General features: G+C 46.6%; 10 protein-coding genes and 2 non-coding genes across 12 annotated transcripts; 8 read left to right on the plus strand and 4 right to left on the minus strand.

Moving 5' to 3' along the window:
• Window positions 1-498: 498 nt before the first annotated feature.
• On the plus strand, window positions 499-3,248 carry BO79DRAFT_139406 (mitochondrial inner membrane AAA protease Yta12; the record flags this gene model as incomplete). Its single annotated transcript, XM_025678192.1, has 2 exons — window positions 499-2,398; window positions 2,467-3,248. The coding sequence occupies 2 exons, from the start codon at window positions 499-501 to the stop codon at window positions 3,246-3,248; spliced, it is 2,682 nt and encodes an 893-aa protein (XP_025543223.1).
• Window positions 3,249-4,001: 753 nt separating this feature from the next.
• BO79DRAFT_167496 (DUF1295 domain protein) lies at window positions 4,002-5,490 on the minus strand. The gene is made up of 2 exons (XM_025679381.1): window positions 5,028-5,490; window positions 4,002-4,974 (listed from the first exon to the last, which is right to left on the minus strand). Exons 1-2 carry the CDS (start codon window positions 5,397-5,399, stop codon window positions 4,231-4,233), a joined length of 1,116 nt encoding a protein of 371 aa, XP_025543224.1. The 5' UTR covers window positions 5,400-5,490; the 3' UTR covers window positions 4,002-4,230.
• A 261-nt stretch (window positions 5,491-5,751) lies between these two features.
• On the plus strand, window positions 5,752-8,068 carry BO79DRAFT_189252 (DNA topoisomerase 3; the record flags this gene model as incomplete). Its single annotated transcript, XM_025680643.1, has 7 exons — window positions 5,752-5,938; window positions 6,010-6,210; window positions 6,275-6,453; window positions 6,506-6,675; window positions 6,723-7,045; window positions 7,096-7,232; window positions 7,279-8,068. The coding sequence occupies exons 1-7, from the start codon at window positions 5,849-5,851 to the stop codon at window positions 8,066-8,068; spliced, it is 1,890 nt and encodes a 629-aa protein (XP_025543225.1). The 5' UTR covers window positions 5,752-5,848.
• Window positions 8,069-8,588: 520 nt separating this feature from the next.
• On the plus strand, window positions 8,589-9,099 carry BO79DRAFT_277183 (uncharacterized protein; the record flags this gene model as incomplete). The annotated part of the gene is made up of 1 exon (XM_025687799.1): window positions 8,589-9,099. One exon carries the CDS (start codon window positions 8,589-8,591, stop codon window positions 9,000-9,002), a length of 414 nt encoding a protein of 137 aa, XP_025543226.1. The 3' UTR covers window positions 9,003-9,099.
• A 774-nt stretch (window positions 9,100-9,873) lies between these two features.
• Window positions 9,874-9,960, plus strand: BO79DRAFT_t43. The gene has a single exon. It is a non-coding gene; the product is annotated as a tRNA-Ala (tRNA).
• A 692-nt stretch (window positions 9,961-10,652) lies between these two features.
• On the plus strand, window positions 10,653-11,735 carry BO79DRAFT_251676 (uncharacterized protein; the record flags this gene model as incomplete). The annotated part of the gene is made up of 1 exon (XM_025685872.1): window positions 10,653-11,735. One exon carries the CDS (start codon window positions 10,653-10,655, stop codon window positions 11,733-11,735), a length of 1,083 nt encoding a protein of 360 aa, XP_025543227.1.
• A 572-nt stretch (window positions 11,736-12,307) lies between these two features.
• On the minus strand, window positions 12,308-13,020 carry BO79DRAFT_251677 (uncharacterized protein; the record flags this gene model as incomplete). Its single annotated transcript, XM_025685873.1, has 3 exons — window positions 12,308-12,641; window positions 12,699-12,835; window positions 12,901-13,020. The coding sequence occupies 3 exons, from the start codon at window positions 13,018-13,020 to the stop codon at window positions 12,308-12,310; spliced, it is 591 nt and encodes a 196-aa protein (XP_025543228.1).
• Window positions 13,021-14,046: 1,026 nt separating this feature from the next.
• On the plus strand, window positions 14,047-14,833 carry BO79DRAFT_235665 (uncharacterized protein). The gene is made up of 2 exons (XM_025684499.1): window positions 14,047-14,230; window positions 14,282-14,833. Exons 1-2 carry the CDS (start codon window positions 14,129-14,131, stop codon window positions 14,759-14,761), a joined length of 582 nt encoding a protein of 193 aa, XP_025543229.1. The 5' UTR covers window positions 14,047-14,128; the 3' UTR covers window positions 14,762-14,833.
• Window positions 14,834-15,794: 961 nt separating this feature from the next.
• Window positions 15,795-17,689, plus strand: BO79DRAFT_139318 (uncharacterized protein; the record flags this gene model as incomplete). The annotated part of the gene is made up of 3 exons (XM_025678189.1): window positions 15,795-16,139; window positions 16,202-16,339; window positions 16,397-17,689. 3 exons carry the CDS (start codon window positions 15,795-15,797, stop codon window positions 17,687-17,689), a joined length of 1,776 nt encoding a protein of 591 aa, XP_025543230.1.
• An 885-nt stretch (window positions 17,690-18,574) lies between these two features.
• BO79DRAFT_139158 (uncharacterized protein) lies at window positions 18,575-19,417 on the minus strand (the record flags this gene model as incomplete). The annotated part of the gene is made up of 1 exon (XM_025678183.1): window positions 18,575-19,417. One exon carries the CDS (start codon window positions 19,415-19,417, stop codon window positions 18,575-18,577), a length of 843 nt encoding a protein of 280 aa, XP_025543231.1.
• Window positions 19,418-20,170: 753 nt separating this feature from the next.
• BO79DRAFT_214571 (uncharacterized protein) lies at window positions 20,171-21,254 on the plus strand (the record flags this gene model as incomplete). Its single annotated transcript, XM_025683236.1, has 7 exons — window positions 20,171-20,299; window positions 20,338-20,352; window positions 20,455-20,496; window positions 20,557-20,654; window positions 20,821-20,876; window positions 20,940-21,144; window positions 21,212-21,254. The coding sequence occupies 7 exons, from the start codon at window positions 20,171-20,173 to the stop codon at window positions 21,252-21,254; spliced, it is 588 nt and encodes a 195-aa protein (XP_025543232.1).
• Window positions 21,255-21,284: 30 nt separating this feature from the next.
• BO79DRAFT_t52 lies at window positions 21,285-21,368 on the minus strand. Its single transcript has one exon. It is a non-coding gene; the product is annotated as a tRNA-Ala (tRNA).
• Window positions 21,369-22,099: the final 731 nt, after the last annotated feature.

The raw sequence follows: 22,099 nt of genomic DNA on the forward strand, positions 1-22,099 counted from the left end.
GTAACTTGCATTAGGACCCTCCTATGGCATCACTACTTTAGTAGGCTATCTAGTGCGTAATCTCAGCATTCCCCACCAGGTGCTACTACCGTCATCACCACCACCCGCTTCCAGCATCTACCCTTTCCATGCCGTAAACCACAGACAGATAGTTGAAGAGTGACATCAGCATAAGATCTCGACCTAATTGTGCACTCTTCCAAGCACAACCAGGATTACTGATGGGTTTGAGGTCCACCGACTTCCTTTGGGTTCTGGCCGGCGGCGGCGGTGGGCAGATGAGTCAGCCGGCGAACGGAAGGACGAAAAACGCAAGAAGGCGGGAAAGCGCGTGAGCGAACTTCCCAGGCGACCTCAGCTCCTCCAAGAGCTTTCCACCTTCCCCGCCACCTCCGTTTCAAGAAGAGCCTCTATGGCCGCATCAGCCTCGAGGTGCCATTGAATTTTCAGAACTCCGCCGCGCCTTTACCTTAGCCTCCGGGCTCATCATCCTCGACCATGGCCTCTCTGCTCCGGCGGCCTGGCAACCTTGCTCGATATTCGAGGAGAGCCGCAGACTGCCTTTACCGCACAAGGCCGCTCTCTGCACACGCTCCGCAGTCAAGACTGTCAGCCCTGATCATCGCACACCGAGCCAGGACCTTCGCTACCCAGCCCTCCGGTGGACCGAACCCTCCGAACGACAATGGCAACAACAAGAACACGGGCTCATCAACCGGGCCCGGGAATAACGGCGGAGACCCGAAGAAGCCGGAAGAGACGAATGTGCTCACCAAGGAACAACAGAAGCATTTAGACGAATTCATCGCACATTTGAAAGAACGGTCACCACGGAGTCAACATGAGATGCTCGACGACGTGAAACTGCACGTTGAGAGGAACGGATTACCTCCGCCGGTGAAGGAATTCATCGATAACCATATCGCCACCGGGCGTCCTGCCTCCCTCATGACATATATGCGTTTGATGCGCGACCTGGCCTCTTACCTCGATGAGATCGCTCGTGGCGTAGCGCGGATCGAAAGCGAGCGAATGATGAAGGAAATCGAGGAACTGGAGAAGAAACATGCAGAGGAAGGAAAGCAACCAGGGAAAGAGGGAGAAAAGGATCGGGAAGGGAAGAAGGACCAAGGACAAGACAAGAAGCAGAAGGACCAGAACCCATTTGGCAAGAATCCGCCGGACCCTAAAGACATGGTTGTTTTCAAGCTCGACAACATATATTTCTGGGCGGGCTTGATTGTCAGTTACTATATCTATCGCAGTTTCTACCCGAGCGAGAACAGCAGCGATATCACATGGCAGGAGTTCAGGGCAAACTTCCTTGACAGGGGCTTGGTTGAGAGGCTGACCGTCATCAACAACACCCGGGTTCGGGTCGAACTTCACCGTGATGCGGTGGCTCAAGTCTACCCCGATTCGCCTGCTGCTCACCCTGGATTTTACTACTACTTCACCATCGGATCCGTCGACGGCTTTGAGCGGAAATTGGAGGAGGCCCAGCAGGAACTTGGTGTCCCTAGTGCTGAACGCATTCCTGTCAACTACCAGGGTGAAGTCCCTTGGGCTGCGACACTCATAAGCTTCGGTCCCACGGTTCTTCTTTTGGCGGGTGTGTATTTCCTGTCGAGGCGTGCAGGTAGCGGAGGTGGTCAAGGTGGCATCTTTGGCATTGGCAAGAGCCGTGCCAAACGTTTCAACCAAGAGACCGACATTAAGATCAAGTTCTCCGACGTGGCCGGTATGGACGAAGCCAAGGTGGAAATCATGGAATTCGTCAGCTTCCTGAAGAACCCAGAACGCTTCCAGAAGCTTGGTGCTAAGATTCCCCGTGGTGCGATCCTCTCGGGTCCTCCGGGTACCGGTAAGACGTTACTTGCCAAGGCCACGGCTGGTGAATCCGGCGTGCCCTTCTTCAGTGTCAGTGGTTCAGAGTTTGTCGAGATGTTCGTCGGTGTCGGTCCTTCCCGAGTTCGTGATCTGTTTGCCAACGCGCGGAAGTCGACGCCCTGCATTATCTTCATCGATGAAATTGATGCTATCGGTAAATCAAGAGCGAAGTCGAACTACGGCGGCGGCAACGATGAGCGTGAGAGTACCCTCAACCAGATCCTGACCGAAATGGACGGTTTCAACACTTCTGAGCAAGTGGTGGTGTTGGCTGGCACGAACAGGCCCGACGTTCTCGATCAGGCTCTGATGCGTCCTGGACGATTTGATCGGCACATCTCTATCGACCGGCCTACCATGGATGGTCGTAAGCAGATCTTTGGCGTTCACCTGAAGAAGATCGTGACGAAGGAGGACATGGAATACCTGCAAGGAAGACTTTCGGCTTTGACTCCCGGTTTTGCTGGTGCTGATATTGCAAACTGCGTCAACGAAGCCGCTTTGGTTGGTAAGTACACAATTTCCTGAAATAACCTCCCTATTCCATCAGTTCTATACTGACCAACTTCTGTACAGCGGCCCGTGAAAACGCCGATCATGTCACCATGAAGCACTTCGAGCAGGCCATTGAACGTGTCATCGGTGGCTTGGAGAAGAAGTCTCTTGTTCTTTCTCCCGAGGAAAAGCGCGTTGTGGCCTACCACGAGGCCGGACATGCCATTTGTGGATGGTACTTCCGCTGGGCTGATCCTCTTCTCAAGGTTTCCATCATTCCCCGTGGCCAAGGCGCTCTGGGTTATGCCCAATATCTGCCTGCCAACGGCGACACCTACCTGATGAACGGAAACCAGCTCATGGACCGTATGGCCATGACTCTGGGAGGACGTGTCAGCGAGGAACTGCACTTCGACACAGTGACTAGCGGAGCCAGCGACGACTTCAACAAGGTCACCCAGATGGCCACCGCCATGGTGACGAAGTTCGGTATGTCCTCAAAGCTACGCTACATCTACTACGAGGAGGACCCGAAGAGCCAGATGCACAAGCCTTTCTCCGAAGAAACGGCTCGGGATATCGACGCTGAAGTCCGCCGCATCATCGATCAAGCCCACGAGCAGTGCCGCGACCTTCTGACCAAGAAGAAGAAGGAAGTCGGCATCGTGGCCGAGGAACTCCTCTCCAAGGAAGTCCTCAGCCGCGACGACATGATCCGTCTTCTGGGCCCGAGAGAATGGCCTGAATCCAACGAGTTCGCCAAGTACTTCGACGGCCGCGGCGGCGCCACCATCGCTCCCCCTGAGCCCACGGAATCCACTGAAGGCAAGGACGGCCGCGACTCCACCCCTATTCCCCCATAGATGATGCAAATCCTCATTGGAAATCCTCGAATACTATTCTTCTCTCCCAAGAACATCATCACTCACGGCTGACGAAAGGTGCGGCGAGGCGGGGGTTTTTGCATGCTTGTCTTCTTACTCATATCATATATCGTTGTCCTTTTTTACTTTCCTCGTGTCCTCGCTTGGGTTTTGTACTTATTTATCCTTTGTGTGTGCGTGTCAACTCGGAGCATCTCCTTTCTAACAATTTCCCTCTGTTTTCGCATCCCATCCGTCTGCTGTTTGTTACCTTCCAAGTTGTCGCCATAAATATTAGGACTATGACCCTTTTTCTGTGTTTCCTGCGTGCTTGGTACTTTGCTCCGGAGTTACCTCCCCCACTTCTCTACTCCTTTCCCTATCACTCTTGGACATCTATCCCAGCGGTCAATCATCCGTCACCTTGATATCTCTGATCTTCACCGCCTGGCTTCTCCCTTTCTCTTTCCTCGTTCGCTTTCTTGAAGAAAGTGTTCGGTGTACTGTATTGTACTGTATAGTAGGTAGTTATTTTATATTGGTTTTCGAATATAGATGGTAGGCGAGTTCAAATTATATTTTACTATGACTCAAGTGACATCGTAGGCCGTTGCGAGGTGTAGAGTTATTATACTAGTGAATAGAACTGATTTGGGTCTGCAATACAACATTTGTCTTGCAATTTAGAAACTAGAAGGCGTGCTGCCAAATTCAAAGCACAAGGGGCCAGCCCAATCGCCGCGTGCTTCTTCAGTGATGGAACTTTTCATAAATTCGACAAGGATATCAAAAGCGAACATGACAAAATATATATGCAAACAGCAGAATAATATATGTTTTCCAGAAGATCCAACACCAAAAATTATGTACTCCAAAATAACTCGAAAATATCAAATGAAACCGCGACCAATGAAGATAAAAAACACCCAGAACCGAAATAAAGGCAGATCAATGTGAGCGGCACATCAAGTATCCCCCAAAATCACTGGCTCTTCTTGTCCGCCTCGTGAGTCTGCTCGCTCTCGGGCTGCTCAGTGACAGCCTTGCGAGCCTTCTTCTTGCTGCTCTTGTACTTGGGCTTGACCGAGAAACGGGGAATGAAGCGTCCCACGCGAGCCTGGTATTCCTTGTACTCAGGGTACTTGCCGGCGCTGATCGATTCGGTGAGACGAACGCTACCCTGGAAGATGAGCAGAAGGCCCAAGACACCAATGCCGGTCCACTGGACGTAGGATTCAGTGCGGTAGCAGTTCCAGAGGTACAGAGTGAGCCAGATGGCCTGCTCACAGAGGAAGTTCGGGTGACGAGACAGGGACCAGAGACCACTGACGACGAACCCGCGCTCCAGATCCTCGGGCTCGTACCGGCCCTTGTACTGGTCAGGGATGCGAGCAGTCTGCTGGTAGTTGTGCTTAGCAGTCTGGAAGTTCCATTGCTGCTGATCGGCGAAGTACTCGATGATAATGAAGAAGAAGGCCACCCGGGAGAAGACAAGGTCCGGAACCTCAAAGGACTTGTGGTCCGACAGACGCGAGAGAAGGAGGAAGTTGTAGGTTGGGGCGGTGATCAAAAGCAGGAGCAAGGACTGCGTCAGGCTGATGAAGGCGATGTTGAAAATGAAGAAGACGAAGCGGTTGTTGACCTTGGAGCGGACGATTTGCCAACGGTAGTCTTCCGAGCCGATTGAGTAGCCACCACGGCGCCAGTAGTTGAACGTCAAGCGTGCCTGGGCAGGTTAGCAGGGGTGAACATAATGCACAGGTAATCACAGTAACTCACACTCCAAATCAAGGTGATGGCCGCGATAGTATCCAGGCTCTGAGTCTGGAGGCCCGATAAGCGGGCCCAAAGAGCAAAGTGCACATTGTAGATAGATGGCAGGATACTCCAGAGCCGGTCAACCTGGGAGTAGTTCCTGTTGATCTCCGAAGCGATGACAAACAGCACTGATAGAGCTAGACTCAAGAAGAGGGCCGAGATGAAGGGATTCGTGGAGAGGTAAATGTCCTTGAGGATGTTCACATCCTTGGCTGCGGCTGCAAGCTGCAGTCGCTCGGGAAGCGCCGTGATTTGCGACAAGAAGGGTAGGACAGTGTGGCTGAAGGAAGCACAGTCCACGACAGACTTGACGTCAGGGAGGGGTAGCGCCATCTTGGTCAGATGCACTGAAGGAAAGAATTTTAGTTAGCTGGTTGCTGCTGGGGTGACAGGGAAGCTTCTCGCATGTGAGTGGAAGCAAGACAAGGCCGGGTTGTGGATGGAGTCAAAACAATTACCACAACAAGCTGCCCGGGAAGCGTGACCGAGCAACCGCCCGTGGCTGCCTGATTCAGGCCTGAAACTTGTCCCAATCCGGCCATGATGGGGAGCTCAGGCCACTATTTAAGCCTCAGGCAGTCAGCAGATTTTCAGGCATAAAGGCACCCTACCATACCCGTGACTCGCGTCTTTTTCGCGTCTACAGCGACAAAGTAGATTATTAGTATGTGAGTTTGTCCACTTCGCCATAAAGGTCAACACTCTTTGTTTCGGTTGCGCTCTGAAAAGGAGCATCGGTCATGGGCACACCTTAGCCTTCCTGATCAACTCAGGCAATTGCCATGACAACGCAAAGGGTGCTATGCGTGGCAGAAAAGCCGGCCATTGCTAAAGCCGTGGCCCAGCACTTGTCCGGCGGCTCCTTTCAAACAGTAAGTGGCTCGATGCCGGGACTTGCCAATACCTTCTGAGGGTTACGGTTGCTGAAGTAGCTGTACTGTAGATAGCCATCCGAGGGAGCCAATATGTGAAAAACTATGTATTCGATTTCAATTTTGGTGGCCCTTGGGGCACTTGCTCTGTGACCATGACCAGCGTCATTGGACACTTAACTGGTCTGGATTTTGAACGCCAATATAGAACTTGGCTGTCATGTCCTCCATCAGCCCTCTTCGAAGCTCCAGTACACGAGTCTGTGGCTGACGTATGTATTTTTGCGCACTACCACGAAGGTCTGGTATAAAATCCGTGCTAATACCTGGCGGCAGGATAAAGTAGCCATTGCAAAAAACATCCAGGAACAAGCCCGGAGATGCAAGGCTCTTTTTATCTGGACAGACTGTGATCGAGAAGGTGAGCATATAGGAACGGAAATCCGCAAGCAAGCAAAGGAAGGAAACGCTCGCATTGTCATCAAACGGGCAAGGTTCAGCAATACAGAAAAGGCGTGAGAATCACCCTCTTTCAGATGAAATACAATGCTGATCTCTGGGTAACAGCCATGTGCTACATGCTGCTCGGTCACTGATCGAACTTGATGACCTCCAAGCAAACGCTGTCGCGGCCAGAATCGAACTGGATCTCCGGATCGGTGCGGCGTTCACTCGTCTGCAAACGCTTCAGTTGAAACCTCTTTCTGCAGCGCTTCAAGATACTATTATAAGCTATGGTATGGTTCTATCCTTCCCTGTACGAGCACTACTAATAACCGACCAGGATCCTGTCAATTCCCGACACTCGGATTTGTAGTTGATCGTTATCTCCGCGTCAAGAACTTCAAACCTGAGACCTTTTGGGGAATCAAAGTTATGCATACCCGGGACGAGATCAAGGTCAATTTCCTCTGGAAACGTGTTCATCTTTTTGACAGAGCTGCGGTGACGGTGATGCTCGAGCGGTGTCTCATGGCAAAGAAAGCCAAAGTCACCAAGGTCACCCAAAAGCCTACCAGCAAATGGAGACCTCTACCTTTGACAACAGTGGACCTTCAGATGATGGGAAGTAGATATCTCCGTATGGACAGTCAGACAATCATGAAGGTAAGCCGTGTGGTGTGTCATATGTTCGAGCAATGGCTCACACAGTGTAGGTCGCGGAAGCCCTATACACGAAGGGTTTCATCAGTTACCCACGTACCGAAACAGACCAGTTTGACAAGGGTATTGACTTGAAAAAGCTCGTTGAGAAGCAGCTACCGGACGGAAACTGGGGTCAATATGCTAGACAGTAAGCATCCCTCAGACATGCCTTTCTGCGCTGCTAACATTTGAAGTCTGCTGGACGGCGCATTCAAGACTCCACGATCAGGTCGACACAACGATCAAGCCCACCCACCTATACACCCCATTTGCTGGGTCGCACCCACGGCTCTTACGGCTGACGAGAAGAAAGTCTACGAGTTCGTCGTCCGACGCTTCCTTGCGTGCTGCTCCGAGGATGCCAAGGGTCAGTCGACGGAGGTCGAGATCCAATACGGTGACGAGTTCTTCCACGCCAAGGGCCTCTTAGTTCTCGAACGGAATTATCTAGATGTCTACGTCTACGACAAGTGGGAGAGTAGTCAGCAACTGCCAAACTTCCAGATGGGTGAAATGTTCGAACCCACTGAAGCCAAGATCTTCGACGGCAAGACCACACCTCCGAATTACCTCACTGAACCGGAACTGATTGGCCTGATGGACGCCAATGGAATCGGTACCGATGCTACCATGGCGGAGCACATTGCAAAAATTAAGGAACGACAATACGTTGCCGTTCATTCGCGTGGGAGCGGTCGAAACGCAGTTAAAGAACTGATACCCACCCGGTTGGGTATTGCTCTGGTAGAAGGATATGATAATGTCTTCGCCGGTATACCAGATAGCCCTTCTCTGAGCAAACCCTTCCTTCGGAAGGAGATGGAGCTGCGCATGCGGGAAATTTGCGCCGGCAGGCGGACACGACAGCAGGTTGTGCAAGAGAGTCTCGACATGTATCGGGAGGTATTTGTGCACACGCAGCGGCGGATCAATAGGCTGAAGGATGCCTGTCGAAAGTACCTGAATGAACAGGAAACTTCCTAATTTTGCTGAACAAAAGTATTGTCTCGAGCAGCTGATCATGATACCCTTGGCTGGTGAAGTTTAATAAACTGTATATTCCCGTCTGGCGTTGGAAAGTTTTATTTCATCCTTACAATTCAGGACCCTGCGCAAATCTCTCCGGTATTCTGGATCTTTGCAGCAGCAACTCACATGCAAACGTATGTTTTGTACTATATATCGAAAGCAACAAAGTTCACATATCTGCGCTATGTATACATCGAATTTGGCATTGCCGGGAATACTACGGTACATGCCGCCTTCAAAGCCCATCTAGAAAACAGACACATCGACTTCGCTTCTGAGAAGGGTTAGTGAAATACAACTTAACAAGTCAAGAGCAGCTATAAAGACACCTCTACCTTTCAACTCAGACGTTTCACATCCTTCATCTTCATTCTCCCATCCATCCTCCTACCCACCCCTCTTCATCTACCACATCTACCACATCTACCACAACTTATCAACAATGTTGGTCTCAAAGCTCATCCCATCCACCACCATGGATTTCCGCAACCTATCATTCACTCTCCTCCTGCTATCCGCTACAGTCATGTTATATTTCAGGACTCTACTAGCGCATCCCATCTACATGATTAGCACCCCTGCATCAGTGCAAACTCCAGACTCAGCGCCAACCGACGCCCTCGCCTTCCTCGACGAGCCCGTCTTCAGACCACTGGCATCTCACATAGCGGACAACCCATATCCGTGGCGTGATAAACGTCCATTCCAGGAGACCAATTTTGCGTTACTCATGGGTGCTGTCCAATCTCTTCTTGAGGCTGAGGTTGACGAGGGAGAGGGTGGTGTGAGTTTGAATGAGAGCTATGGGCAACAGGATGGCATTGAGAGTAACTCGTCCGAGACATATTTTCTCTGGGCTGGGGAAGATGAGAAGTGGTCTTGCGCTTAGCAAAAGCGCTCAGAGGAGTTGAGAAAGTGAAGATGGTCCTTCGAGACCTGGGATTGTGAGAAGTTCATTTTTGGAAAGTGGGTTTAAAACCCACTATGACGGGATGTTCCTATGAGTATTATTACCAAAGGGGTTTTGGATTGTATGTTCAGTCATGCTTATGTTTTAATGAAGTGTTGGTTATGAAAGTAGTCCTTTTCACATACGTTCCTGTTGTCGTAGAGTCCCGGTCATGGGTTATCAGCAGCCAATTTGATAAGTTGGTGGTAATGCTTTATAGCGGGAAGTGCCTTCAGCTTCTCAACTAAAAACAAGGGATAACCTGTCATATATAGGCTAAACCTATAGTAGTTTTTCGTATTTTGGACTTTGGATAAAATATCAGACAGGTATATCAAACACGTGCATTGCGACGGATGATGCTAAGCTAAAGGGGGGACATTGGTCGTACCCGGGGGTAAGCAGTAGCTAATTATTACTGCGCTCAGACAACTCAACCGGAAATAGCCACTAGAGTTATATTAAATTTACCTGAATAAGGTTCAGGAACAAGAATGCTATCCTACAATTATGTGGCAGAAAAGGGAACTTGTACGTACCAAATCGTGCTTACACAAGATATGTCTGCGTGATATACTGCTTAGTTGATCACTTCACGACTTACTGTATAGCTAGAGAAACCAGGATGGTCTCTGTTCGAGCTACACATATATATAGAAAAATATACTATATAACTTACAATAAAGGTTTGTCACTACATTTTTGAATGACTACGCGATTATAGGTAGTTCAACCTGATATAGATACTTTCTTCCTGCATGAAACGATGGTGGTATATCTAACATTATGTAATCAAAAATATCAGCGAACTGGGGTTATAGCTCAGTGGTAGAGCGCTCGCTTTGCATACCTATAGCGAAACTGCGAGAGGTCAAGGGTTCGATCCCCTTTGACTCCATCTTTTTTTCCACCACCACTTTCACCTTAGAAGATGGGGATTCCCTATTCTCTCTCTATTTATTGCTTGCTTTTTTCTTCTTTGAAGAAAGCTGGATTTATCTTTTTTGGTCATCTGTACTTAATCCCAGAATTAGTATGTGGCTGAACTGGTCTGAGTTTAATATTGGCTTATTAATAACAGACACTGCGTTGATAGAGCACTGTCTACATATACTCTTACCGTATATTTCTTCTGATCAGGAAAGCTACGTTCCAAACTAGGGTAGGTCATGCAGGGTGAAACTTTGCATCATCTATTTACTCAGCTAGTTCGCTTAATGAAAGTTGCCAGCCTCTCCTGCTTCTACTATAGGGGAAACACAAATAAGGGCCGGAAGATATCCACGTCTAGTAAGACGCACACATACAGGGTTAATTGGGAACTGCCATCAGGCTACCTAGTTCCTATCTGGTACTTGCAGAACCTTACATCCTACAATCACATCCGCTTGAGCTTATCTGCCTCAATATTAAGGACAGGAGGGACCTTTCTGTAGACCAATAAGTCCAAATGGAGTTATATAAGTGCGTTGTAATCCCAGGGTATCCAAAGGGAATGAGAGCGAAACACAGGCGAATAATCCTCAACTACCTCGATCAAGGGCTCCCTCCCTGCTCCTGGAAATACCCACGCAAGATCAACCCATCACGATGGACCCCTTTAGTATCAAAAGGGTTCCCTACATCGTGTTATGCAACATCATCCGACAAATCCCCGACTGGGTGACGCTGGAGAACCTCATCGAAGCGTCCCCACGTATCCGGGAGATCTTCGAACCAGGCAAGGATCCCAACGAAAGGGCAGAGCCCGCAGCAACGCACATAGTCGACATCATTCTAAAGGGTAACCCTATAACAAAGGGCCATCTATACCGTCACTTCTGGAGAGTCACCGAACTAAAACAATTAACACCAGAAGAACTCCAGGAGTCATTCAGTGAAGCACATTCCTCTCTCCGAAGAAGTGGTCTAAACGAAGGAGAGCCCGAACGACGCAGCCTAACAGAATTTCTCGCCCGCCATAAGCCTCCCACTTCTATATCCCGAGCCGTGTTATGGGAAATGATACACATAGCCGCCAATATTCAACGATTAGCCTGTGCATGCTTGACATTTCTTGGGGGTCTGCTCCAAGCCCACTTTTATTGGAACGGGAGGTTCCATGCAATGAAGGAACTGGATCTGAGCCAGCCCTCATGGGAAGAGGAATATCGCGTTTATCGCGCCTTGTGGCATTTGCAACTATATTCTGTGCTGCATAAAGGAGACATCCTCCCCGTGGATGGCCATATTGTGTGCGTCCGCGGCCAGTATCAGCCCGAGGTTGCTACCTGGGATTTACTTCCAGGGGTTGCCCGCGTTGAGATTCAGACTGTGTCCCAGTGCCTTTTGAACCTGGTCAATGGAAATCATAATCTAAATTTGAATGGGTGGAGAGAGTGGACGAATTGGAAGAAGTGGTATCCGCTTGTTACTGAGTTGCCTGATGCATCTCGGCTTGAGTTTGGGTTCCCGACTCGCAGTCCTCCGCCCCAGCCTAGCTGTTTACGAGGTGTTATTGATCCTTTCGTTGAGAGGCTTAAGGCATATGCGGTGCAGAATAAGCTTAATTTCAAGAAGTCGGGGCTCGAGTTGCCTCATAGTTGGCATATCCCGGGGAATAGGATGATTGGGTTGATGATGTGGGATGTTCGTCGGTTGAATAACTCGGGGTTGTGGCCGCTGCGTTATTAGTGTATTTAGATTGTGCTAGGAGCTTGCCGAATATTGGGGACTGTTGTTCTAGCTAATCCTCCATGAAGCATACAGTATAGAAAGGCTGCAGACGAGCCGCACCTTCCTAGTCAGGAATAGAATCTACATCATCCGTTTGTCTCCCGTTCGATACTTTGTGTTAAATACAACATCATCCTACATCTTGAAGATCATCGAGCATAGCTCCTTACTACTAGATTAGAGGTAATATTAAGATCCGTTAGATTGCCGTCGAACCTCAGCCCGAGGCGAAATGCAGCAGTCCCTATCTCTCCTGCTGTCCATCGTTTTGGCTTACTGAATAACACGTTGACGTTCTTTCTACAGTATTGCAAGAATTTAAAGGACATTTACTGATAATATCACATATTATGGGCAACCACCCAAAGATATATTTTTTTTTCCTAGTATGAAAGTACAAAAAGCACACCATGACAATTTGAGGGAAATGATGGGGCTTGATTGGGGACCATTTAACAACAGACAACCACAGAAGACACTCGGAACACTAGATTAAGCATACAAAACACCCCGCCACAATAAGTACCAGCCTAGTTCCCCTTCTCACCCTTAGGATGCCAGCTATCATAATGAACGGGCCCCTCCTTAACATCCTCCTTCTTCTCATAGCAGTGGATGGTGAAATGCTTCTTATCAGCAAGTTCCGGGACAATCAGCATTTGCTGACGGCTGCGATCTCTACCATGAGGCATGATCGAGAAACGGAGAGAGCTCGATGGTTTCTCGTGAAGGCTTTCGATGTATTCGTCGATTCGCTTCTCGTCTTTCTGGTTCCACATTCTCTGGTTGTGTTGGTTCTTTTCGGGGATCCAAACTTTGGGGATTTTGTCGAAGGCTGCTTGGTCTGCTTTGATGACGCAGTACCTAGTAAAACATATTAGCATGATAATCATAGGATATGTGTTATTGTGTATTACATACCAGGCATCAGGAGCAGCCAGCGCCTCATACTCATCACGGGAAGGAGAGGTGTACACTCCTTTACCAATCTGGGCACCCCACATTACATGACCGTGGTCAAAGTAGAGGCCCTCTTTGTTGTATTTTTCGGCTTGAGTCTGATGCAAAGGGGAATTTTCAGCTCTGAACATAATGACTGGTGAGATATCAAGAAAAGATCTACCTTATCAGCACGGCGGAAGCCAACGGTGATTTCTGCACGTTTGCCCAGGTCAACAGGAGAGGCTACGCTGCAGGCAGCCAATGTCGCAACAAGGAAGCTTGTAAAGCCTGAGAAGTGCATTTTGGAGATTTGGGGATAGAATAGATCTCTTGGACTTGTAAGTTGATTGCGAGTGGTTATGTGTGAGTGATGATAGAGGTATCTGGGAGAAATCTTCGCTATTTTATATTTGTGTCAAGCTCTATAGTATCAATTTTGGATCCAAATGTTCCTAGCTGGTTGATACTATACGGGAAGAGCATGCTTGCACCCATCCCACAGGGCTAAGGGGGCCAATCCTTCAATCCTTCAGGTATATAGCTCAGCTACAGTATTGACTAAGTATACTAGTAATCAAAGTCAGCCTTGACGACGACTGGGGAAATAATATTTGGACCCTGAATATTTGAATCCTACGTGAGATATCTGCATCCTGCCATCTTACTACATTCAATGGCTGAGGACATTTTCGGGTTTGTTAGAAGCCTTGACGAATAGTAAGATGGCAGGTCAGAAAGACCTGCCATTTGACAAAAGATAATGCTATATGTCCAAAATATATTGTTCTTAATAATTCTAGAAACATCAGTTAAATTCATACATCATGTTGGTATTGATGAATTGTACTTATTTGCGTGGTTGAGCCTGCTACAAGTTAGTATTCACATGTCAGGGTCGATCACTTGGGCGGGTTGGGGGCCAACCTGTCAGAGCCCCCATCTCGACAGCCCTAAAGGCTTATGTTCTAGGCTGAAGCGTTCCGGAGACCCTGAAACTAGCGGCTTGGGGGCTAATTCATACTGAAAAAGCTGGACCCTGATAAACGGCCCCAGTTACAGCCACAGGGCGAGCTACTGATCTGCATTTCAGAAACAGGTTTTCATGTTGTGGAAATGATGGAAGAGTAAAGGATAGAATAATGTCATTTCAGGAGTTGAGCTGGGCTGTGTCTACTGGTTCAGGTCAGACCCCACCTATAGTGGGAAGACTAAGAACCCTGTAAATCATTAGCAACCAACCCCTCCCATGTCTTATATTATCTCATTTTTATCTATCTCCCTCCCTCTCTCTTTTCTTCTCCCTGAATAAACAACTGGAATTCTAATAATCTGAATCGATTTATTTTCCATAATAACAACAATAATTTGAAATTTTGAAAGAAAGCCATTTCCCTCAACCTCCATCTACTATGTGCAAAACCGACACTGCGCTGTCCATCCTCTGTGGAACATGGAATCTAGACTCTGAAGAAGAGATCCAAATGATATTCTACGAGAATGGCACCGGCGAAGTGAGTTTATCTGATATTCTAGACACCCACAACTATTGCTAATAAGCACAGATAATTCTCCGTCATATATTCAACGCGTGGATCGCTGCTGAGACTGAATGGAAGTCACTTGGTCCTGAACCACTCGACCAGATTTCTGTCAGCGACAGCGACACTACCTCTCAAACAGAGGCACAAGTTCTAGCGCACTTCGATCTAGAAATAAGACTCACAAAACGCGCCATCACAACACGCGGCCCAACAGATAACTACATCTTAAACGAAGAGAATCTCATCGACGCCGCCTTCCTCCCTAAAAGATACTCCGTCCGGTTGGAAAAAGGCTCGTTCAAAACAGCCTTTGAGCGGACAGCGGGACCGGTGCGTCCGTGGCGCCAGTCGTATGCTTATCAGCTGGTTTTTGATAAATCGCCGTATCCACCGCTGAATGAATGGAAGGATCCAGAGGAGGCGCCTGAGCCGCCGTTTCTGCCGTTTGAGGGGTGGAGGGAGTTTTGTAGTCGGGCGCTGCCGAAGGATGAGCAGGAATAGATAAAGGGGAGATGTTGTAGATACTTTGGTTAAACAGTTGTCTATTTTCTATCTAACAAATGCAACAATGACAGCCGAGGCCCCACTCTGAACAACCTTAATAGCTTTGCATAGTATACCCTCCAGCTCTAATACCTTACTAACTCTAGCTGTATGGATATGGATATCACTAGCAGCTCTAGTAATTCTAGAGTAGTCAAGACTAGGGTTGAAGGAAATATTCATTATGTTTGTTAACTCTAGATCCTAAGCCATCTACATAGACAAGAACTATTAAGCATCTAGGTACATTCCAGCCTATCAAATAATTAGTAAGGGGGCAAGGCAATAAGAAGGGAGATAGGTACCTTTATTGTCAAGCATAGTAATAAGAATAGGAAGCCCATATTATTTAATACTAAATCAAGTATACATAAGAACACTAAATAGAAACTACATGAGAAGATTGAAATTATCATTATATATACAGCTTTTTATAGACAGATATATTAAGTAAATTATATAATTCAATCCGCTTCATATTGGATCTGCTGGTAATAAATACTAAAGATCGTATTTGTCTGACGGCTGCTATTATCTGCCATATCTGTTTGTTTATTTGCTTTGCGCCCCGCGCGGTTTTTGCACCACTAAGGTTTTTCCATATCACATTTTCTTTTCTTTTTTTTCTCAAATTCTCTTATTACATTATTGGCTACTTGGTAAAAACTGTACTGATATGAAACCATACATAATTTATTTTAGCAGGCTTCAAAAACGTCGTACGGTGCTGGTAATAAAGGATGAAAGAACCGAACGGGCGGGTAAGCAAAGGCCTTTTGTCAAATGCAGCCTTTATTAAATTAGTAGAGTGCGAACACATCCTGCCTGGTACCTGGGGGCTTAAAACTCTGTTGAAGCCCCTTTCGTATTAGTAGATACATCTAATTCGTGGCTAGACAGCAACCAAGACATTTTTCTCATACGCTTATCCCGAGACATTCTCCTGATCCCCCTATCCAAATATTAATCTATCACACTTCAGGTGCTTACAATGGAACAAGATCAGCAAGGACGTCGGAGGAGCATACGCATCATTGAAAAGACACTGAAAAGCGAAGCCAACACAGAGACGACGCCAGCTTCAATTTCCAAAAAGAAAGGCCGTCAGCAAAGTGCTCTTGTCCAGACGAGCGAACGGAAGAAACAAGACATCACGGGGAAACGAAACTCTTTAAGACGGACACAAAATCCTCAAGCTAATACAGCAAGACGAGCATCGAAGAGGACGGCACCACAAAAGACCGCCAACGTAGCCAAACGTGGCCGTCGAAAGAAAGCACAGGGTGTGGCCAGTACAAGGAAGCAACCTAAGCAGGAAAAAGACCAGCATAAAAGGGTATCGTGTGAGCACTTGCACACTTGAAATGCCTTAAGATACTGACTCTATGTTTGTTATAGATACGTCCCTCGACCAAGACACAGATTAAGCGGAAGGCACAATCACCAGAACCATCATCCTTGAGCCCAGAACCGCAGTCCAAGAAACAGCGTCAAGAGCAGAACCCAGCAGTTCCGGATAGTAATATTGACCAGGAGGTGGGTCTGCGTAACTCTTGCACAACGGAGACCGGATCAAAACTAATATCATATTAGTTGCCTCTAGGAAGTCCACAATTTGAAGGGGATGCTGCTGTATATTACTGGATCAACAACGGGATTTGGCCGAAAGAAATGCCTCAATCTACCCCTAACACCCAATTATTGAATACTCACCTTGCTTCCAGGCCTCCAACCATTCCGCAAGTGACACAAACCCTCGAACCAACAACAGCGGCCAGGTCTAACCCCTATGCTACAAATGCCTGTGAAACATACCTTAGGTCTAAAGGCAGCTACATGAGAGAATCTGTTGGAGTTGCAGAGAATGATAAAACAATATGTCAAGATCTTCTTAGGAGAGAGGAATGTGCAACTCCCAGTGGCACGGCATTCGGCGACGATGCTTGTGAATATGTCCTGAACTGCCTATCAGACGCAAATGAGACTGGGGTCACTCGAATGATCAGTCAATTGATTGTTCCCTCACCAGTACTCGAGATCCATAGGGGTCGACTGCGCTCTAATCCGATATTGATTGAGAGTATAAATCAGCCTTGGAGTTGGTCGACTTCCCTTGATGAAGATACGAGCACGCGACGAAGTGCAGGGGCAAAGGAACCAATGTCATCTCTACCAACACCGCGGCCAGACTATGCTGTGGGATTTGCAAGTCATGCATTTACCTGCAAGCAGATTCGCAAGCTTAAGCCATTACTCGGTGGGCCTAACGAGACTTCTGTTTGCAAGGGCATAGAAGATATGCTTTTCCCATTTTTAGCTTGCGAAGTGAAGTCAGTAAAGTCCACTACAGGAAATCTCATGATTGCAGAACGGCAAAATGCTCACACTCTGACTCGATGTCTCAGAGGTGTTGTTGAGCTCTTCAAATTATTAGGGTGTGAGAATGAATTACACCGGAGAATTCTTGGCTTTTCTTTTTGCCATGATCAGGAGCAGGTGCAAGTATTCGCTCATTTCCCCGTGGTCGAAACTGCAGAGCCGACTTCATATTATCGTGTCCGTATTGGAAAATGGAGCATATTAGACAAGCATAGATGGAGGTCTTACAAATTTTCAATGGCCATCTATCATGACTGGGTCCCAACATTTTTTGCATTACTTTGTTCTGCAATTGACCGTTTACCGGATATACCTTCGGACGTTGCACCTCGCCAGTCTCTGATTCAACCCGAGAGCCCAACGGACGAAGAATCCTCGGGGGGCAAAAGTTCATTTCCAGAGGACAAGGAACTGGTTACAGATACCAAAAGGAAGCGTGGCAATCAACTTCAGTCAGTCATTGAGCGAAGGGCCTCCAGAGGCACAAAGAGGTTGAAGGAAGGATAGTAGTTGAAAGGCTGCTCTTTCTCATGGCCACCCACAACACCTTGACCATTATCGTATATATGTTCCTTCTTCTTCTTATCGTCATCATTCCGGATTTTCTAAGTTACTCAGTTTCTTTGTGTTATCAAATTGGTCAACATTTCTCATTATATTTTTAATATGTTACGGTATGGTTTTTGAGAATAATAATCGCTGCCCGGATCAGATTGCAAAAGAATGGCATGATATTCAGCACAATAGAGATATACAATACTATTTCAGTCAATCAAAGAGCAAGAAAACAGGTACTCTGTTAAGTAGTAATGTCCTCAATCCGGAGAAGCTGGTTTCTTATCTACATTTTGGACTCCGTATGCATTTACAGAAAGCGACCTCTCTATTTGACACAGACTGCCCTTAGTTATTAGCTATTATCACTTGCAATCCAGCCGCAGAGTAAATATGTATCTTGACCCATATGCTTTAATAAGCCATGCATCACCCCAGTTGGTCAATCACAAAGCACATCTATCTTCGGCTAGCCCAGTTTCTCTACAGAATGTGGTTGCTGGAAATGAATCCCGGACCCCTAAATACAATCTTGTAGCATGCCCCTTCCATAAGAGGATCTGAAGATAAAGTGCAGGGGCGGGCCTAATTACCTATTCGGATCCCAAGGTAGCGGTTGATGGTGGTAGGAGGTGGTAGTCAGAGACCACATAGGCAGAGGTGGCAGAGAATCAGGCGATGCCTGGCTACACTGAATGTCCCAAAGAACCTGGAAATGAACTGAATAGGGGCTGTGTCACACGATTTATTTGAATACTATATAGTATCAGCTATCCTGAACTCCCAAACGTCTGGCTAATGCCCTCCATTGACTAATCTTAGGCATATTGCAGCCCTTCAATTCCCAAAAACCGATTTGGCAAGCTCCAACAGCTCAGCATGACCGATCTCAACATCCTCTTCAGATGACCCTTTTGGTCTTCCCATCAGATCCTTGAACTTTAGCTTGACTGAATCACCCTCCACATGGGGTGATCCAGCTCCATAGTTCACTGTAGTCCTAGATTTTAGGACAGGCCGGTGATCATTAGGGCCTCCTTTGGACTGAGACCTAGTGTTATGAGACTTTTGATCTTCGGGGCCGTATTTTTCAAGCACAATACACTTGGTTTTCATCAACACATTGATGATCAAGACAACCTTAACCTCCCCAACGGAGTTTGCAATCCACCACGCATCATCCTGCCGCAGACGTGGCATGGAATCGTCAGACACTGCAGATTCAATCACGAAGGAAGGCCAGTGCCGCTTCTCAGATCGAATAGCAGGGTTTTTGAAGGCACCGTCCCCTTCTTTGATCGAGCCCCATGGTCCTTCAAATTCTGAGGCTCCGAGGGACACGAACTGATCGATATCGATGTCCATGTTAGCGAGCTTGCTCGATATATTGTAGTAGAGATTATCATGCACAGCTAAAGTGGTGTTGGTAACCACCTTGAGTACGAGGGTGCTGATTTCAGGGTAGTAGGTGAAACGGACTGCGCTGCCAAGTTTCTTTCGATGACTTTCGATAAATCGGAAGTCTTTCGGAGAAACATCTTTGAAAGATAAGTATTGACTGACATCTCCTGTTTCCAGTTTTTCGTATAGATCTGCAATGGCCTTGATTAGGGCTTGCAGGCCCTTATAGGGTGTAGGGGGGTACTTCCTGATGAGGGCGAGCTCGGATGAGGAAGGCATTGTGGAGAGATCCTGGTAAGATGGAGCAGCTGAACAAAGAAGTGAGTATAAAGGGTGAGGCTTAGGATGATTGGGGAGTGGGCTGATAAAACCAATTGTAGGGGTGAAGCACGGCCTTAAATAATGATGAGTGACAGAGAGTATAGCTTGACAATACTATGTTATTCGTGAATTTTCGGGGTGTTCTCTGCTCATCTCCGGGGTGTGCCGTTCTTCAGTTCCGTGCAAGTACACTTCTCCAAGCAACTTTCTGAGCATAAGGCGACACCTAAGCAATGCCGGGCTTTGCCCGTAATGATCTCGAGATGATAGATTCAATCAATTTCTTATCGGCTGTTTTCATTGCCTACCTTGAATATGCTTGAGTCTATATCTGTCTTTTCATTAAACCATATTTATCAGGCTACGCCACCTTCATCAAGATGTGATGATCCCGCACTCCATCTCCTTACTGTTAATTCCATAAACCATATACCTTTGATCTTTAAAAGGACCGAAATCGTCGTTGCAAGCAATGGTCCGGAACATCCCAAGTCGAAGACAAACAACCTGCAAAAGTATCAAAAGCTTTGTACCTCTGTTGTATTTATGTGTCTTTCACCGATTTCTGGACAATACTATATACTTCCACATTTGGTTCTCGACCATGTCGCCATCAGATGATACTTATCGTCTTTACTTAAATAATCCTGCAGAGAAGCTTATCTTGATACACTCTACTTTGATTCAGTTATTTTCCTCTCTACAGTCAAAATGCCTCGCGGGAAACAGCCCCATCAAGAAAGCTGTCGAAGAAGCGATCGCATTCGCGAAAAAGTACAGAAGGAATCAACCAACATAGAGAAGCAAGAATCTTCTTCGCCATCAAACAATTGTACAGAAGTATGTATGATGCGAGCAACTTGCTGTACTACTATCAGACACTGACGTTGTGGGTATGATAGTCACAAAACAAACCACCAGCCAACATCTATGAAAAGCGAAAAGCTCCGGCACCACAGCATTTAGAAAGACAACCTAAAAAGCCATGTCGACAGCGGAATTCTGCTGTTCTGGATCCTGTAACCACTGACCAGGAGGTATGTCATTTGTTACTTTTCATATAATGAAGAAGCGTAATAGGGCTGACACTACTCTAGTGGGCTCGAGGATTTATACAGACCGTCAAAGGCTCTTCCATACACTACTGGGTACAGAATAATCAGTGGCCGAAGAAGCTCTTCAACAGTGTCCTTGGGTATGTTCTGATTTCGCCACCAGATAGCTCGGTAGGTACAGAAGAATATGAAGACGAAAATGAAGGAGAGAATGAAAAGAGCAATGAGAATCGTATTGAAGCCTATATCGGTGACAAATCTTGTGTTTTACCTTAGTTGCAAGGACAGCTATCTATATAATGACAGAAACGTGATTACCAAAGATGACATGGAGATGTGTCAAGGATTATTCGAAAGGGAATGTGAGACTCCCAAAGACACACTATTAGACAGTGATGCTTGATCCCATATCTACAATAGAATAGCTCAGAAAAACAAAACTGCAATCGTTCGTTTAATGGCTCGATATATTGTTTCTTCTGCCGAGCTTGAAACATGCAGAGGTAAATTCAGCAAATCTACAAGTTTGGTTGAGCGTATAAATGAGGCTTGGACATACTCGGTTCGACTTCAGTGGGATCCCATGTCTGCAAGTACTCTACATATTGCCTGTAAAAGCTCGACCTCTAAGTAACAAGGAAAAAATGAAAAAAAAAAAAATGAAAAAATTTATATATATATATATACAAAATCCCAGACTTTCTTTGCTAGCAAGCCATTTTATTCAGGTGGAAGGGTAAAAAAAAAGAAAAAGAAATTTTCAAAAAGATTGGAGTCAAAGGGGATCGAACCCTTGACCTCTCGCATACTTGCGAGGATGCAAAGCGAGCGCTCTACCACTGAGCTATAACCCCAGCCTTCTTGTGCGAATATAAAAATCTTGAAATATATATTATGTTATATATCATGTTATATATTATGTTATAATATTTTTACTTAATGCGAACACATAGTTAGACTTTCGTCCAAAAGTTACTTTGTCATAATAGCTACTCTGATTACAATTTCCCGAGATTTATCTGCAATCACCTTTCGATGTATTAATAATCTCACATGTTTACTACTAACCCTGATTATGTTCAGTGGCTGAGTTATTACACTACTACGGATTGTGTACTCCGTAGGTTATTTATATTGATACATCAGCTGTCACTTACTGTATCAAGAATCAGGGAAAAGCAATATGGAAGGTCCTAATAACTAAGGTACTCATCTTCTCCACCAATGGAGCCCCAAAGTCTTTCAGAACCCTGCCAGACCTAGTACATCGAAAAATAGGTAGACAGAGAGAAGTATGCTTGATTCGTTGCCATCTAAGCGCCTACAAGAAATGTAGTAAAAGACGTGGTTGGTGCTAGTGGGATTCCAACACATGACCTTGGCCACTAGTATTATCGCTCTAACAAATAACCCCTGTAAATTATGCCCAATTTTGGGGCTATTGGGTATTTACGCATATGCACACATGTACTCGTCATCCTCGTTAAAATGGTTAATGTTTCCGGCTGATAAGACTTCTCTTATACGGAGAGTCAGAACTAGACTATTAAATATTCATCTAAGTCTGCCTTTAATAATTGCATCA

The sequence above is a fragment of the Aspergillus costaricaensis genome (assembly GCF_003184835.1).
Source record: "Aspergillus costaricaensis CBS 115574 unplaced genomic scaffold BO79scaffold_5, whole genome shotgun sequence".
Taxonomy (NCBI): Eukaryota; Fungi; Ascomycota; class Eurotiomycetes; order Eurotiales; family Aspergillaceae; genus Aspergillus; species Aspergillus costaricensis.